This window comes from Protobothrops mucrosquamatus, unplaced genomic scaffold (genome assembly GCF_001527695.2).
Source record: "Protobothrops mucrosquamatus isolate PMUCROS unplaced genomic scaffold, P.Mucros_1.0 scaffold2486, whole genome shotgun sequence".
NCBI lineage: Eukaryota > Metazoa > Chordata > Lepidosauria > Squamata > Viperidae > Protobothrops > Protobothrops mucrosquamatus.
In genome coordinates, this window is record NW_015388554.1 from 45,948 (window position 1) to 60,502 (window position 14,555).

The 14,555-nt window shown below is 43.3% G+C and overlaps 1 protein-coding gene across 1 annotated transcript; it reads right to left on the reverse strand.

The window, feature by feature from the left end:
* Nucleotides 1–213: 213 nt before the first annotated feature.
* On the reverse strand, nt 214–13,413 carry LOC107295785 (sulfotransferase 6B1-like). The gene is made up of 6 exons (XM_015825112.1): nt 13,272–13,413; nt 11,518–11,702; nt 10,597–10,723; nt 6,847–6,941; nt 2,079–2,265; nt 214–332 (listed from the first exon to the last, which is right to left on the reverse strand). Exons 1-6 carry the CDS (start codon nt 13,411–13,413, stop codon nt 214–216), a joined length of 855 nt encoding a protein of 284 aa, XP_015680598.1.
* Between the last annotated feature and the right edge of the window lie 1,142 nt (nt 13,414–14,555).

Here is a 14,555-nt window from a genome sequence, read left to right on the forward strand (position 1 = left end):
AAGTTTGAAGACTCCTGTTCTAAGAGATGGGACAGAAAATAGAAGTAAGGACAACAGAATGGATCAGCTGCAATCCTCAAGAGCAGAATTTCTTCACAAGTCCCTCCTGTTTCTTCTCCGTCTGTCTCTTTGGAAGAAAACGAATCTATCCATGTGAAAAATATTAGTCTGTTAAACATTTTTTGATCCAGGTGCTTATGGTTCATTTCCAAATCAGCATTCATAAATGAGATGTTTTGCCACTTCACTGAATGTCATTTTCTTCTTAAATGTCTCTTCAAACAGCCGGTTCTGTTTGGGAGTGAAGTGATTCTTCCAATCACCAACGGTACCTAGGAAAGGGTTAGAAATAAGGAAGGGTAGTTGAAGTCCGAGAGGAAGCCCACAGGTCTTAAAGTTGCCAAGGCCAGACACCCCCTGATTCAAATCAACAAAATCCAGCATCCCACCGAGTAGAGGGGGGATCCCAGCAGATTGACAGGCCAGATTAACAATTGGCAAAAGCAGGTTCATTCACTTTATTCACCCCCAGGGCAGCTAGCAGCCCCATTCACGCATACACAAATGGGCTGCACAAGCCACCCAGCACTAGCGGCCCTGTTTGTGCATGCGCAAATGGGCCACACAAACCCGCCTGGTGCTAGCAGCCCCATTCGTGCGTGTGGGCATGTACAAATGGGGCCACGGGCGCTAGAGTGAGTGGGGGGAATGCGCGCCCACGCGTGCGTGCACCAGCCAGCCATTTCCATGGCTCACTGGCCAAGGGCCATGGGCTATAGGTTGGGAACCCCTGGTCTAGATTGTCAGGGTGACAATTTCACCGTGATGCTTTGGCATCTTGTGTGGAATAGAATAGATAGAGCTGGAAGGGACCTTGGAGATAACTCTTATCAAACTGGATGTGCACATTTATAACAACAACAACAATAATAATAATAACACCATTGGCATTGACAAATTCACCATTAGTCAATTGCAAAAATCGGCCTTACTAGGAACCGCTTCCATCCTGCGACGATATCTATAACAGCAAACATCCACATCTGCCAATCCCAGGTCCTTGGTAAGGACTCAATAGGTAGACAAAATGCCAAATCCAGTCTGAACATCTGGCTGACTGTCCATAATAATAATAATAATAATAAAGTTGGAAGGCACCTTGGAGGTCATCTAGTCCAACCCCCTGCAGGTTGTTCCACTGATTAATTGTTCTAACTGTCAGAAAATAATCTTGTATATATACTGCTCACAAAAATAAAGGGAACATTTTACCATGGAACTGAAGGGGTTTGCGTTCCCTTTATTTTTGTGAGCAGTATATATGGTTCTTATCCCTTGAAAACAACAGAACAGACAACCTGTGTATCCACAGCCCTTTGCAGAGAAATGTATCTAGACTCTGATTAGTTGCAGATAAGCTCAGCAACTTTGTCCTGCGAGGTTAGCTGCCTTAGGGAGCTGTATGGGCAGCTGGGAGGAAGGGAAAGCCCAGACGCAGAGCTCAGAAAAGGCACATAAACACCTTGGTTGTGACCTGGAAGAACTCAGTACCTTGAAATAAACGAAACAAAAACATGTCCAGACGACAATATTTTCATCGCTCTAAGAGTTAAGGGGATGGAGTGATAAAGAATTGGGGATATGTTTACAAGTAGAAAATGCGCTATTTAGAAGTTTAAGAGATAAGAAAACGGATCTACATCAGGGCTATGTCCAAGCACTAGGACACTAGCTGATTCATGAAACATACAATATATTTTATTTTACAATAAAAATAGTCCTGATCTACATGGCATTGATTTTTTTTTTTAGCCTGGTCTACTTCGGTTGAGATGTACCTTCTAAATCAGTGGTTCTCAACCTTTTCTTCACCATGGACCCGCTTTAAATACCTTTTTTGGCCACGTAACCCCAAGATTTAACTCAATCATAAAAAAAAATTTCAAGCCTTCACCGACCCCGTGATAAATCACGCCCCCCCCATGGGTCCGCAGACCACAGGTTGAGGACCACTGTTCCAAACAATTTAGACCAGCCCTCAAGGGAGACATTTCAACAGGTTCAATTCCTCAAATTACCTTTTCGGAATATCAATTTCCGGTTGGAAGTGAGTACGCAGACCGTATGGCTTTGATCAGAATTTTCTTTTTCTGTATTGGTTTTCATCTCACTGAAGGAAGCCCTTTTGCAAATTTCATAGATCTGGATCTCGCTGGGGTTGAGCCCTAGGAAGGCACTTAATTTCTTCACCACCTTGGGGAGATCCTGAACGTGTAAGACAACAGAGAGAAAAAAATGATCTGTAACGTTTTTTTGTTCTGTGTTTATTCCCTCCCACTGAAACAGAAGGAGTAGGAATCCCTGCAGATTTTATTCCGTTGGTCATTGCCAACTTTAGGCTGTGTGTGTGTGCTCATCTCCATTTCAAGGGCCGTTGAGCCAGCACAGTCCGAAGACATTTCCACGGTCATGTAGCCAGTGTCAATGCTGCTAACATGAGGGAAGTGCTATTAACTTCCCACCGAAGTGATACCTATTTATCTACTCACATTTCAAACTGCTAGGTCAGTGATGACGAATCTTTTAGAGACCTAATGCCCAAACTGCAACCCAAACCCCACTTATTTATCACCGGGTGCCGGGTGGGCGTGGCCGGGTGGTCATGGCAGACTGGGTGGGTGGGGCCAGGGCAGCGGGGGCCAGTCCCTTGCCATCTCCGGGGCACAGCACACGTGCCCACAGAGAGGGCTCTGAATGCCGCTTCTGGCACGCGTGCCATAGGTTCGCCACCACTGTGCTAGGTTGTAAGGAGCTGGGACAAGGAGCTCACCCCTTGCGTGGCACTTGGCTCTCAAACCTGGGCTGCTGGCATTCCTGCTGACAAGCCCAGTGACTTAACCGCCGAGCCACCGCACCACACAATGGAAGGAGTGAACATATAAAACCAGGCAAAATTTTCAAAGGATTCCTCCCCCTCCCTCCAAATCTTTGCCAAAAGAGCTCAAGTCTTATTTACTCAGAAGATAGATCTCATTCTGTTCTCCCAGCAGAGCAGCTGTCCTCAATGTACAATATCCCAAGTGGATTAGATTGCAAATTTGAGGATTCCCAAGTATCCTCATAATCCAACATATCTGGAGTAAATTAAGTTTTTCCAATTGACGCCTGTGGGAAAAAAAATAATTCCCTACCTTTCCCTTTGATTGCAGTTTGTATTGCTGTTGTTTTTCCATTTTACAATCCCATGCAGATCAGATTAGTGTAGTAGGCATCAATGTGTTCATCCCATATAGAAATATACTGCTCACAAAAATAAAGGGAACACAAAAATATAGGATGTCTTATGTTTGTGTTCCCTTTATTTTTTTGAGCAATATATAAATGTACTGGTAAAGATTTCCCTGTCCAGTCATGTCCAACTCTGGTGGGCGGTACTCAACTCCATTTCTTAGCCAAGGGAGCCAACTATATGCCAAAGGCACACAGAACGCTGTTACCCTCCCAACAAAGTGGTACCTATTTATCTACTTGCATTTGCATGCTTTGGAACTGCTAAGTGGAAAGGAGCTGGAGCAAGGGACGAGAGCTCACCCCATCGCACAGCGCTTGGGTCTCAAACCTTTCCAGCTGACAAACTCAGAGTCTTTAACCACTGAACCATCAGGCCCCTATGTAGAAACGTACTGTTGCATTTTGGTTTACCAAATTTATTTTACTTTTTAGAGGTCTTTCAAAAACGAAGAAAGATTTGGGTGCATTTAATGGAGAAAGGTCACATTCTTGCACTTAGTTAATGGCCAAATGTTCTGTGCCAATGATCTGGTTTAATCACGTATCCTTTCTCCAGGCGTTTACAGCTTTTTTTGGGGGGGGGGGGGCTTCTTAATTTCACAGAAAGACAGTGGGTGAAAATTCCTCCTATTGCTCTGTTTCAAAAAAGATGTCAAGATGATGGGAGAGGCTCAACAGGAAATAACAACATCCACCGTAGCTTTCTTTATCTTCTCCCACAATAAACTCCACTTTACAATGTCGCAAGAATTTCCCAAGCAATGAGAGAATAAAGAGGTCCTTGGTGGTCTCGGAGCTTGATTGTTTACTTGCAGACGTTTTGTTACCAAACAGTGTGCTGCAGCTGCCAAAAAAGCCAACACATTCCTAGGCTGCATTAACAGAGGGATAGAATCAAGATCACGTGAAGTATTAATACCACTTTACAATGCCCTAGTAAGGCCACACTTAGAATACTGCATCAAGTTTTGGTCACCACGATGTAAAAAAGATGTTGAGACTCTAGAAAGAGTACAGAGAAGAGCAACAAAGATGATCGGGGACTGGAGGCTAAAACATATAAGGAACGGTTGCTGAAATTGGGTCATGTCTAGCTTAATGAAGAGAAGGACTATTGGGTGATATGATAGCATTGTTCCAATATCTCAGGGGCTGCCACAAAGAAGAGGGAGTCAAGCTATTCTCCAAAGCGCCTGAAGGCAGGACAAGAAGCAACAGATGGAAAGGAGAGAAGCAACCTAGAACTAAGGAGACATTTCCTGACAGTGAGAACAATTAACCAGTGGAACAACAAGCGGTGAATGCTCCAACATGGAAGTTTTTAAGAAGAGACTGGACAGCCATTTGTCTGAAATGGTATAGGGTTTGTTGCCTGAGCAGGGGGTTGGACTAGATGACCTCCAAGGTCCCTTCCAACTTTCTTCTTCTTCTTCTTCTTCTTCTTCTTCTTCTTCTTCTTCTTCTTCTTCTTCTTCTTCTTCTTCTTCTTCATCATCATCATCATCATCATCATCATCATTATTATTATTATTATTATTATTATTATTATTATTATTATTATTATTATTATTATTAAATGAAAATTTAGATGACCTCTAAGGTCCCTTCCAACATTATTATTATTATTATTATTATTATTATTATTATTATTATTATTATTATTATTATGTAACATCATCAGCACTAATTTGGATAATGAAAGGTCTGCAAGAAAACAACTAAGCTCAAAGAGCGTCAAGGACCCCTCATTTCAACCCCAAGTACAAATATTCTCCTTTATTAGTGGGAGGTAGAAAAACAGAAGCCTCTTTGAAAGAAGAAGAAAAAAAATCTGAGAAACTGCAAGAGGGATTATAATGTATTTACAGGGAGTCTGGAAAGACACTCCCAGGCGGATTTGAGTACTTTTCCATGCCTAAGCAGAATTGTGTACATAGATAGGACTTTTTCTCTAGAGGACATAATCCATTATCTTATCTTATCCTACAAGAACATGGAATCTAAACCACCTCATGGTGGTGTTGTCAGAATGAAAGGGAGAACCATATAGATTACTGTTTTCTAGTCAGGAAAGGCTTTATAGGGTTTTTTTTTTTTAGAAAAACAGTTGGCCTAGGCCAGGGGTAGGCAACCGTGGCTCGTTTATGACTCGTGGACTTCAACTCCCAGAATTCCTGAGTCAGCATGACTCAGCTTGGAAACCTTTCCCTTTCCCCTCAGCATGGCTGGCTCAGGAATTCTGGGAGTTGAAGTCCACGAGTCATAAAAGAGCCAAGGTTGCCTACTCCTGGCCTAGTGGTTAAGGCAGCAGGGTAGAAGCCAGGAGACAATAAGTTCTAGTTCCGTATTTCTTCGGGATGAAAGCTGTCTGGGAAACTATGAGTTCTAGTCTCACCTTAGCCATGAAAGCTGGCTAAGTGACTTTGGGCCAGTCACTCTCGCTCAGCTCAGCCCACCTCACAGGATTGTTGTTGTGAGGAAAATCAGAGGAGGAAGGGGTGTTAGGTATGTTTGCTATTCTGAGTTATTTATAAAGGAATAAAGGCTGGGTAAAAAAAAATCTAATGAAACAAACAAGTAAGTAAGTAAATAAATGAATAGATATTAGATTCCTTAACACACAAACACACAGGCATGCACACACATACACAATCATACACAGAGAGAAGAGGGAGTCAAGCTATTCTCCAAAGCACCTGAAGGCAGGACAAGAAGCAACGGATGGAAACTAATCAAGGAGAGAAGCAACCTAGAACTAAGGAGAAACTTCCTGACAGTTAGAACAATTAACCAGTGGAACAACCTGCCTCCAGAAGCGGTGAATGCGCCAACACTGGAAGTTTTTAAGAAGAGACTGGACAGCCATTTGTCTGAAATGGTATAGGGTTTCCTGCCTGAACAGGGGATTGGACTAGATGACCTCCAAGGCCCCTTCCAACTATTATTATTATTGTTGTTATTATTGATCATCGCTCAGTCAGCCAGATGTTCAGACTGGATTTGGCATTTTTGTCTACCTATCGTGTCCTTCCCAAGGACCTGGGATAGGCAGATGTGGATGTTTGAAGGTATTGTTGTTGTTGTTGTTGTTATTATTATTATATAAAGAGAATATGCAAAAAAAATACCCTACCATTCTGGAGATCAAAGAGTCAAATTTTGAAACAATTCTCCAATAGCTGAATCTCTGATTCCTAGAAGGATAGGTTTTGCACATCCCTTGGATAGGAATACATGCAAGACATATATCTAAGTGTGTGTCCAGTTAGGAGCAGGGTGGCCAAAAAAAAAAAAAAGCAAATAAATCATGTAAGTAGAACCTATCATTTTTGGAAAGGTAGAAGGGCTCTTAACATTCATCAATCTGATGCCTTTGTGCTGAACTACAATACCCAAACTCCCTGGCCACATGGCTGTGCGATAACAACACATTAAAATGCATGAAATTATGGGAAGCTATATCGTGATCAGCAAAAAGAAAAATAAGATGGAGCAAAATGCTTCGGCATCTGCCTCCTTCATCTGTTCCGTAGCAAGAAACGGATGCCAATTTACCTTTTTCATGTCTTCGTAGAACAAGAACAGGATGTTTTTCTCATGCAAGTGTTTTTCCCAGCTTAAAACATGGTCAAACCAGGATCCGCAGACAACTGTTTAAAAAAAAAAGAAAAAAGACATTTGCATTACTACTTGAAGAGCCAGGAAGTTGACATTTGCAACTTCACAATAACTGATTTTTGTTAGGAAAGCTGAATATTGAGACAGGAGTCAAAATATTCCAACAGGTTAGATATCCAGACTTTCCCACAATCGTGATCTCTATTTTATTATGGCTTACTGAATAAGACAATGTTAGTCAAGTTCACACAAAATGCTAAACTAAACAAACCACTTTATGGATTAGCATAGTATTCTGAGATGATGATTTTTTAAATCCACATTAACTTTGGTTTTATTGTACCACAATTATCCATGCCAGCCAAATCTCAGGCCATACCATTCTAATTCCCCAAGTCTTTTATTTCTTAGCAGTATCCACTCTTTCATTCAAATCAAATAGCGGGCTGGAAAATAAAATTTCAAATCAGGTAAACCCAATCCTCTTTCTTTTGCATCCTGTAACCCTTTAACTTGTGTTTTCCCCCCGATATACAAATTTAGATATACACTTTTGCCACCGTTTAAATCATGGTTCAGTTGCCAAAAGAGGTATTATCTGGAACAAAAACATAATTCTAGGCAGGACATTAATTTTTAGTAACATAATTTCCCCCCAGCAGTTACAATTGTAATTTCTCCCATCTTAAGATACCTTTTTAAAACTTATTTCCACATCTTAATATATTTTGAATAACATACAATTCATATTTGTCATGATGATACCCGGATATTTTTATTTTTTCTTTCTTTAAAGCTATTCTATTCCTTAATTCTGTTTGATCTTCTACATTCAAGTTTTTTGCTCACATCTTCCTCTTCTGTTTGTTGATCTGAAAACCTGCTAATGCACCAAATTCTTCTAGTTTTTTCATCAATGTGAATAATAAATAATAATAAAATGGTCATCCCTATCTTGTCCTTTTTTGGTATCTCACAAGGCTTTGTGAAATCTCCATTAACAATTATTTGTGATTTCTCTGAAGTATAAATCAATCTTACCCATTTTATAAGGTTCTGTCCAAAATGTATACTTTGCAAAACTTTGGACGTGAAAGCACAATGCAAATTTTCAAAGGCCTTCTCTAAAAAAATCAGTGCAGCTTGCTTTTTATGATGTTGCTCCAAATACTCCAAAATATTCTTAACTATCTAAAATATCTAAGATTGCCCTTTAACTGCCTTTTAAGTTAAAACCAGCATTGATCCTTCTGAGTAAATTCTTGCCAAAATGAATAGAGCTATTAAATAAATTGAATATTGTATCCTTCTCATCCCTCCCCCTTCCTTCTCAAATCACCACGGCCACTTTGTTTACTTCCCTTAATAACATCAGTTCTACTTATTTCTTTGCTGATCTTTGGATTGTCCATTTTTTACAGCCATGTAGTAAATCAGCCTGAACAGCATTGGGATAACAAAATCCTTCCACTCTTGACCTCGACAAGGAATTCAAATGGCTGGCCAAGTCCTATAGCTTTGTGATTTGGATCTGACAGTGCAAAATAGCCAAGTCTGGTGCAAGGCAGAAGGTGTTAAAAACCTGCTTAAGAAATACAAGCCCAAAGTACCCGGGCATGAGAATGACAACGAGAACAATACAAAAAAGATGTTGAGACTCTAGAAAGAGTGCAGAGAAGAGCAACAAAGATGATTAGGGGGCTGGAGGCTAAAACATAGGTGAACAATTGAATGAACCAGATATGCCTAGCCCAGTGATGGCAAACCTTTTAGAGACCGAGTGCCCAAACTGCAACCCCAAACCCACTTATGTATCGCCGGGTGCCGGGTGGGTGTGGCCCACTTGGCGGGTGCAGCTACAGTGGGCTTGGCAGACTGAGTGGGCGTGGCTACTGGATGGGCGTGGCTGCAGTAATGGCAGATTGGGTGGGCATGGCTGGGGTGGGCGTGGCCACCTTGATGTTGCTTATGGGGAGGGACACCTGTGGGAGCCGGGCAGGGTTGGGGGAGATCCAGGGGGTCTCTGGCGGGTGGGATGGTGGGCTCCCCAATGGCGGGCTCCCCAATGGCTGGCTGGCCTTAGGCCAGTGATGGCAAACTTTTAGAGACCACATGTGCTGGGGCGATGGCGCGTGCCCACAGAGAGGGCTCCGCGTGCTGCCTCTGGCACGCATGCTATAGGTTCGCCACCACTGGCCTAGCCTAATAAAGGGAAGGATTAGGGGTGACATGATAGGAGTCTTCCAATATTTGAGGGGCTTCTCACAGAGAAGAGGGGGTCAACCTATTCTCCAAAGCACCTGAAGGCAGGTCAAGAAGCAACGGATGGAAACTAATCAAGGAGAGAAGCAACCTAGAACTAAGGAGAAACTTCCTGACAGCGAGAACAATTAATCAGTGGAACAACCTGCCTCCAGAAGTTGTGGATGTTCCATCACTGGAGGCTTTTAAGAAGAGATTGGACAGCCATTTGTCTGAAATGGTATAGGGTTTCCTGCTTGAACAGAGGGTTGGACTAGAAGACCTCCAAGGTTCCTTCCAACTCCGTTATTGTGTATCCTTATAGCCACAGACCAAGAAACCAAGGTAACACTAGGAAGGTGATATTATCACGGCAGACAGAGCTTTGTTGGGAAATTGCATTATTAGGAATTATCACGAACAGTCCAAGGTCAAGGACTCACAATCAGTCTCCACGCCCCTTCACAGTCGTCTGTGACAGATGCCCTCTCTTAACAGGCCAAGAAGAAAAGGCAGTGTCTTCCACTGCTTGATCCTCTTTCTTTGGGCAGTAGTATAAATTAGATACAGAGGAAGAAAGCAAATGAATGGTCAGTGGAGACGGTGTTATGCATTGCTTGCACTGCACTGCGCTGCGCTGCGCTGCGCTGTATGCATTGCTCTGCTCAGCACCGCACTGCATTCCCATTGCCTACCCCTGACCTATACCATCTCAGACAGGTGACTGTCCAGTCTCTTTTTAAAAACTTCCAGTGATGAAAGCACCCACGATTTCTGGGCAAGCTGTTCCACTGGTTGATTGTCCTCACAGTCAGGAAGTTTCTCCCTAATTCCAGGTTGCTTTTCTCTTTGATCAGCTTCCAACCATTGTTTCTCGTCCTTCCCTCTGGTGCTCTGGTGAACAACCTGACCCCCTCTTCCTTGTGGCAGCCCCTCAGATACTGGAACACTGCTCTCATGTCTCCCCTATTTCTTCTTTTCTTTAGACTGGCCAAACCCAAGTTCCGCAGCCATTCTTCATACATTTTGGTCTCCAGGCCTTTGATCATCTTAGTTGCTCTTAGCTGAATTCCAACAAGATCTTTCCTCTGTGAATTCTAAATCAACCCAGTTAGTGCCTTCAGATCACAAATTCCTCGACTGAATTGTTTGGTGTGTCAAGGATTTCCTTCTGCCTATTCTAAATCTTGTTCCAATCAGTTTCAATCACGAATCCCCTTTCCTTATAATCTGAAGAGAATAATTTCCCCTGTCCACTTTCTCCATGCCTTGCAGACAGGACACTCTTTGTAGCTGACAAACGTATTCAGCCAAGTCAGGAAGATTAAACTTTTGTCAACATTTCAAAGACTCAGGTATGTTTTGAATCAAATTTTCCTAGCCTGCTGCCCTACTGGTGAACTGAAGTCAACATATTACCAGTGAACATAGCCAGTTTAATCTTACCATCTCCTTTTAAGAACATCTCCAGGAAATTCGGCCAAGAGTCTACGGTGGGAAGATTTGGGTTCTCTTGATAGTAATGGAACATGGATACCGCAATATCCTTTGGATTTCTGACTATATAAATGGCCTACAAAATAGATACAGAATGTTATAATGGACCTCAAGAGCTGGATTCATCCGGAACTCTAGCATCCACATTTATCCAACATCCTAAATTTGCTTACTTTATAATGTGGGTTTGATTGGGAACAGGCAGGTTTTTCAACGTGCTTATATTGATTGATTAATATTAAAGTTTGTAAAGAAAATGATCTAGTAAAGTGATGGTGAACCTTTTAGAGACCAAGTGCCCAAAAACTGGCCCTGCCCCTGCTCCACCCCCTGTCCCGCCCCCACTCCGCCTGCCCGCAGGGCCACTCATCACCTCCAGGGCCCACCTCAGATCGCCCAGGCAGCCCAGCAGCGCCATGATGGCCACACCTTCTGCCCATGTCCCACAGCATCAACTGTGCGCAATGGGGCATGAGGGCAGAGTCTTGTCTACGCTGCCTGGCTGCCATGTCCTTGGCTGCACTGCTCCGCGTGGGCTACGCTCAGGGGCGACTATCCTTCAGGGGGCTGCTGGTGAGGAGGGGATTGTGGCGGGAGGCAAGGCTGGGGCAACGGCACGTTTGCCCACAGAGAGGGCTCTGAGTGCCGCCTCTGGCACCCGTGCCATAGGTTCACCACCACTGATCTAGTAGAAGTCTGCTCTTTGTTGTTGGGCAGTGTTGCATTAACACGTCCAGATTATGGTTGAATAAAATGTGTGATTACATTGTGTGAACCCAGGACATTCAGGATCTAGGTTAAACCTCCTGTGTGAGTCAATACCACTACATTCCCAAGAACTTAAGTGAAATGATTATTATTCTTTTTAACCTTGCAATGCTTGACCCTGAATGTTGGTGGAAGCAGGTTGCTGTCCAAGTGGGTCGGGATGATCCTTTTGCAGGAAAGACGATTCAGTTGATCCAGTTTGGAAAGGTCTCCAAATTCAATCGGAGAGGTCAAAGCCACTTTGGATGCATAGATGTGGGTAAGGATTTCCGCCAGCCAGTGGGTTCCTAACAGGGAAGAGAAGGGAAAGAGGCACTGGATTGGCAGAGTCTCAAACCAGGGTAGGACAGAGGTTACGTGAAAGCAGGCTTAGTCGAAGCAGACCATCTTCTAGCCAAGGAGAAGAAAACAATGCAAAGGATAGACAGCTGAATGTTGTAGAGGTAGATACAGAAGCATGAATTCATTGCACTACAGGTAATCCTTGATTTATGACTTGATCACTTAGCGACAGTTCAAAGTTACAACAGACCCCTGAAAAGCTATGTACGACCCAGTTTTGAAGTATTAACATTGCCCCTCCTCCCATCCTGCAGTCACATGACCACTGTATGAAAAGGAATGATAAAACCTGGGGGCAAGTTGAAAGAGGGATCAGCCTAGAATCTCTATGTAGCTACAAGTGAACTAAGTCCAATCCCCCCTTGAATTCTATTGACTCTTACTTAACCCCAAGCAGGTACTGACATTAGTTGAGAAAATTCTTGTGCATAGGCATGAATAGAAAGAGTACAGAGAAGAGCAACAAAGATGATTAGGGGACTGGAGGCTAAAGCATATAAGGAACAGTTGCTGGAATTGGGTAGGTCTAGTTTAATGAAGAGAAGAATGAGGGGGGACATGATAGCAGTGTTCCAATATTTCAGGGGCTGCCACAAAGAAGAGGGTGTCAAGCTATTTTCCAAGGCGCCTGAAGGCAGGACAAGAAGCAACGGATGGAAACTAATCAAGGAGAGAAGCAACCTAGAACTAAGGAGAAACGTCCTGACAGTTAGAACAATTAACCAGTGGAACAACCTACTTCCAGAAGCGGTGAATGCTCCAACACTGGAAGTTTTTAAGAAGAGACTGGACAGTCATTTGTCTGAAATGGTATAGGGTTTCCTGCCTGAGCAGGGGGTTGGACTAGATGACCTCCAAGGTCCCTTCCAACTTTACTATTATTATTATTATTATTATTATTATTATTATTATTATTATTATTATTATTATTATTATTATTATTATTATTATTATTATTATTATTATTATTATAGCAATAAATCAGTTTAATTGGACTTTCATGTTTGGACCTGATCTTTTGTGCCTAACATCTGCATTTTGCGTGCTCAGCCACCAACCTGTATTTACAGCCATTTGCAGTGCCTCATGGTTACATGACCACTATTTATAACGTTTTTACCAGAGCCCAGTGTTTACTTCCAGTTTCTGGAATGCTCAAAAGACGCTCCGTGTTCTGCGAAACCACAAATTAACCTACTTTTTTCTGTTTTTGCACAATATCCAGTCGTCCCAAAATCTCACCAATTGGGTTGGAGTCACACGACCTTCATTCACAAGCCCTTGAAAACCAACAACCTAACTCATATTAAAACTAACATAGTTTAGCTTATGGTGAGTGTGAATGCAGTTCTCAAGCCTTTAACATGGGTTCGTTTCATTCATTCATTTGCATTTCTTACGGTGCTGGATGTCTAGCCCAGCTTTTGACAGCCGTTCCTCTTACATGCAATCTTTTCTAATTCATTTAACTAAATCACCAATTCTCTTTCACCCAAATTCCAAACAAACCTTACCAGATTTTGGGTAGGAAACCAACAGAATGTCATCTTCTCTAGCATCAAATGAAACCAAAGAATGTAAAAGTTCCAGCGAGGATCTTGTAGTAAACCGGATGCCGTTGAAAGTATGTATGAGTTCTTCTTCGTTCCACGACATTTGCAATTTAATCAGAGGCTGCCCCTGTGAAGAGACAGTAGTTGAAAAGCTCATTGCAGACCAGATGTTTATAACTGACCAGGGAGCATCAGGAAAGACATATTTATGCACTTTGGACAATCTTTGGAGGATTATCTTTATGGATAACTATGCATGTAAAGCAACATAAAGGTTATCCAGATAAGCCACCCTTGCAAAAACAAATAAACCAAGAAATTTGGTTCACACAATGCCTTGCCTCTGGAGATAAGGAAGCCAGAGAACCCACAAGTGAAAAAAAAAAACCTCCAGACTTGTAATTCAAGCAAGGTGTGCAGGGAACTCATTAACAAAGGATGACCTTAGAGCAAGGGCCGTGTCAGTTCAGGAGCTGAGTTCCTAACGAACCAGGATAGCATATGAATGTAAAAACTATCCTGTGTCAGGTTGGAAAATTCCATCACTGGAGAGCTAGTAAACGGATGGGAATAGCACTAGCACTAGCACTAAGACTTGTATACCTTCCTTCCTTCCTTCCTTCCTTCCTTCCTTCCTTCCTTCCTTCCTTCCTTCCTTCCTCTTACCAATAACACCTAGACGAGTGATGGTGAACCTTTTAGAAACCGAGTGCCCCAAACCCACCCCTCACCCCCACTCTGCCTCCTGCCCTGCCTACTCCACCCCCGCCCGCCCCCTGCTCTGCCCACCCACAGGGCCACGCACCGCCTCAATGGCCCGCTGTAGCAGATTGCCCAGGCAGCCCTTCAGCGCCATGGCAGCCATGCCCTCCACCCACACTCCGCAGCATCATCTGCATGCTATGGGGCGCGAGGGCCGAGTCTTGTCCCTGCTGCCCGGCTATGTCCTTGGCTGCACTGCTTTGTGTAGGCCATGCCTGGGGACGACTCTCCTCCAGGGGGGCTGCCGGAGGGGAGGGGGCCGTGGAGAGAGGTGGGGCTGGGGCGATGGCACGCGTGCCCAAAGAGAGGGCTCTGAGTGCCACCTCTGGCACGTGTGCCATAGGTTCGCCACCACTGACCTAGACTTATATACCGCTTCATAGTGCTTTTACAGCCCTCTCTAAATGGTTTACAAAAGTAGAATATTGTCCCCAACAATCTGGGTCCTCATTTTACCGACCTCAGAAGGAAGGAAGGCTGAGT

What these genes read in the sequence shown, in the direction of transcription:
- LOC107295785 (XM_015825112.1), bottom strand. Translation starts at nt 13,413, where the DNA reads ATGTCGTGGAACGAAGAAGAACTCATACATACTTTCAACGGCATCCGG. An exon ending in GGTTTCCTACCCAAAATCTG is followed by an intron (nt 11,703 to 13,271) that starts GTAAGGTTTGTT and finishes CTTCCCTGTTAG; the next exon opens with GAACCCACTGGCTGGCGGAA. An exon ending in GAAATTGATATTCCGAAAAG is followed by an intron (nt 333 to 2,078) that starts GTAATTTGAGGA and finishes ACCCTTTCCTAG; the next exon opens with GTACCGTTGGTGATTGGAAG.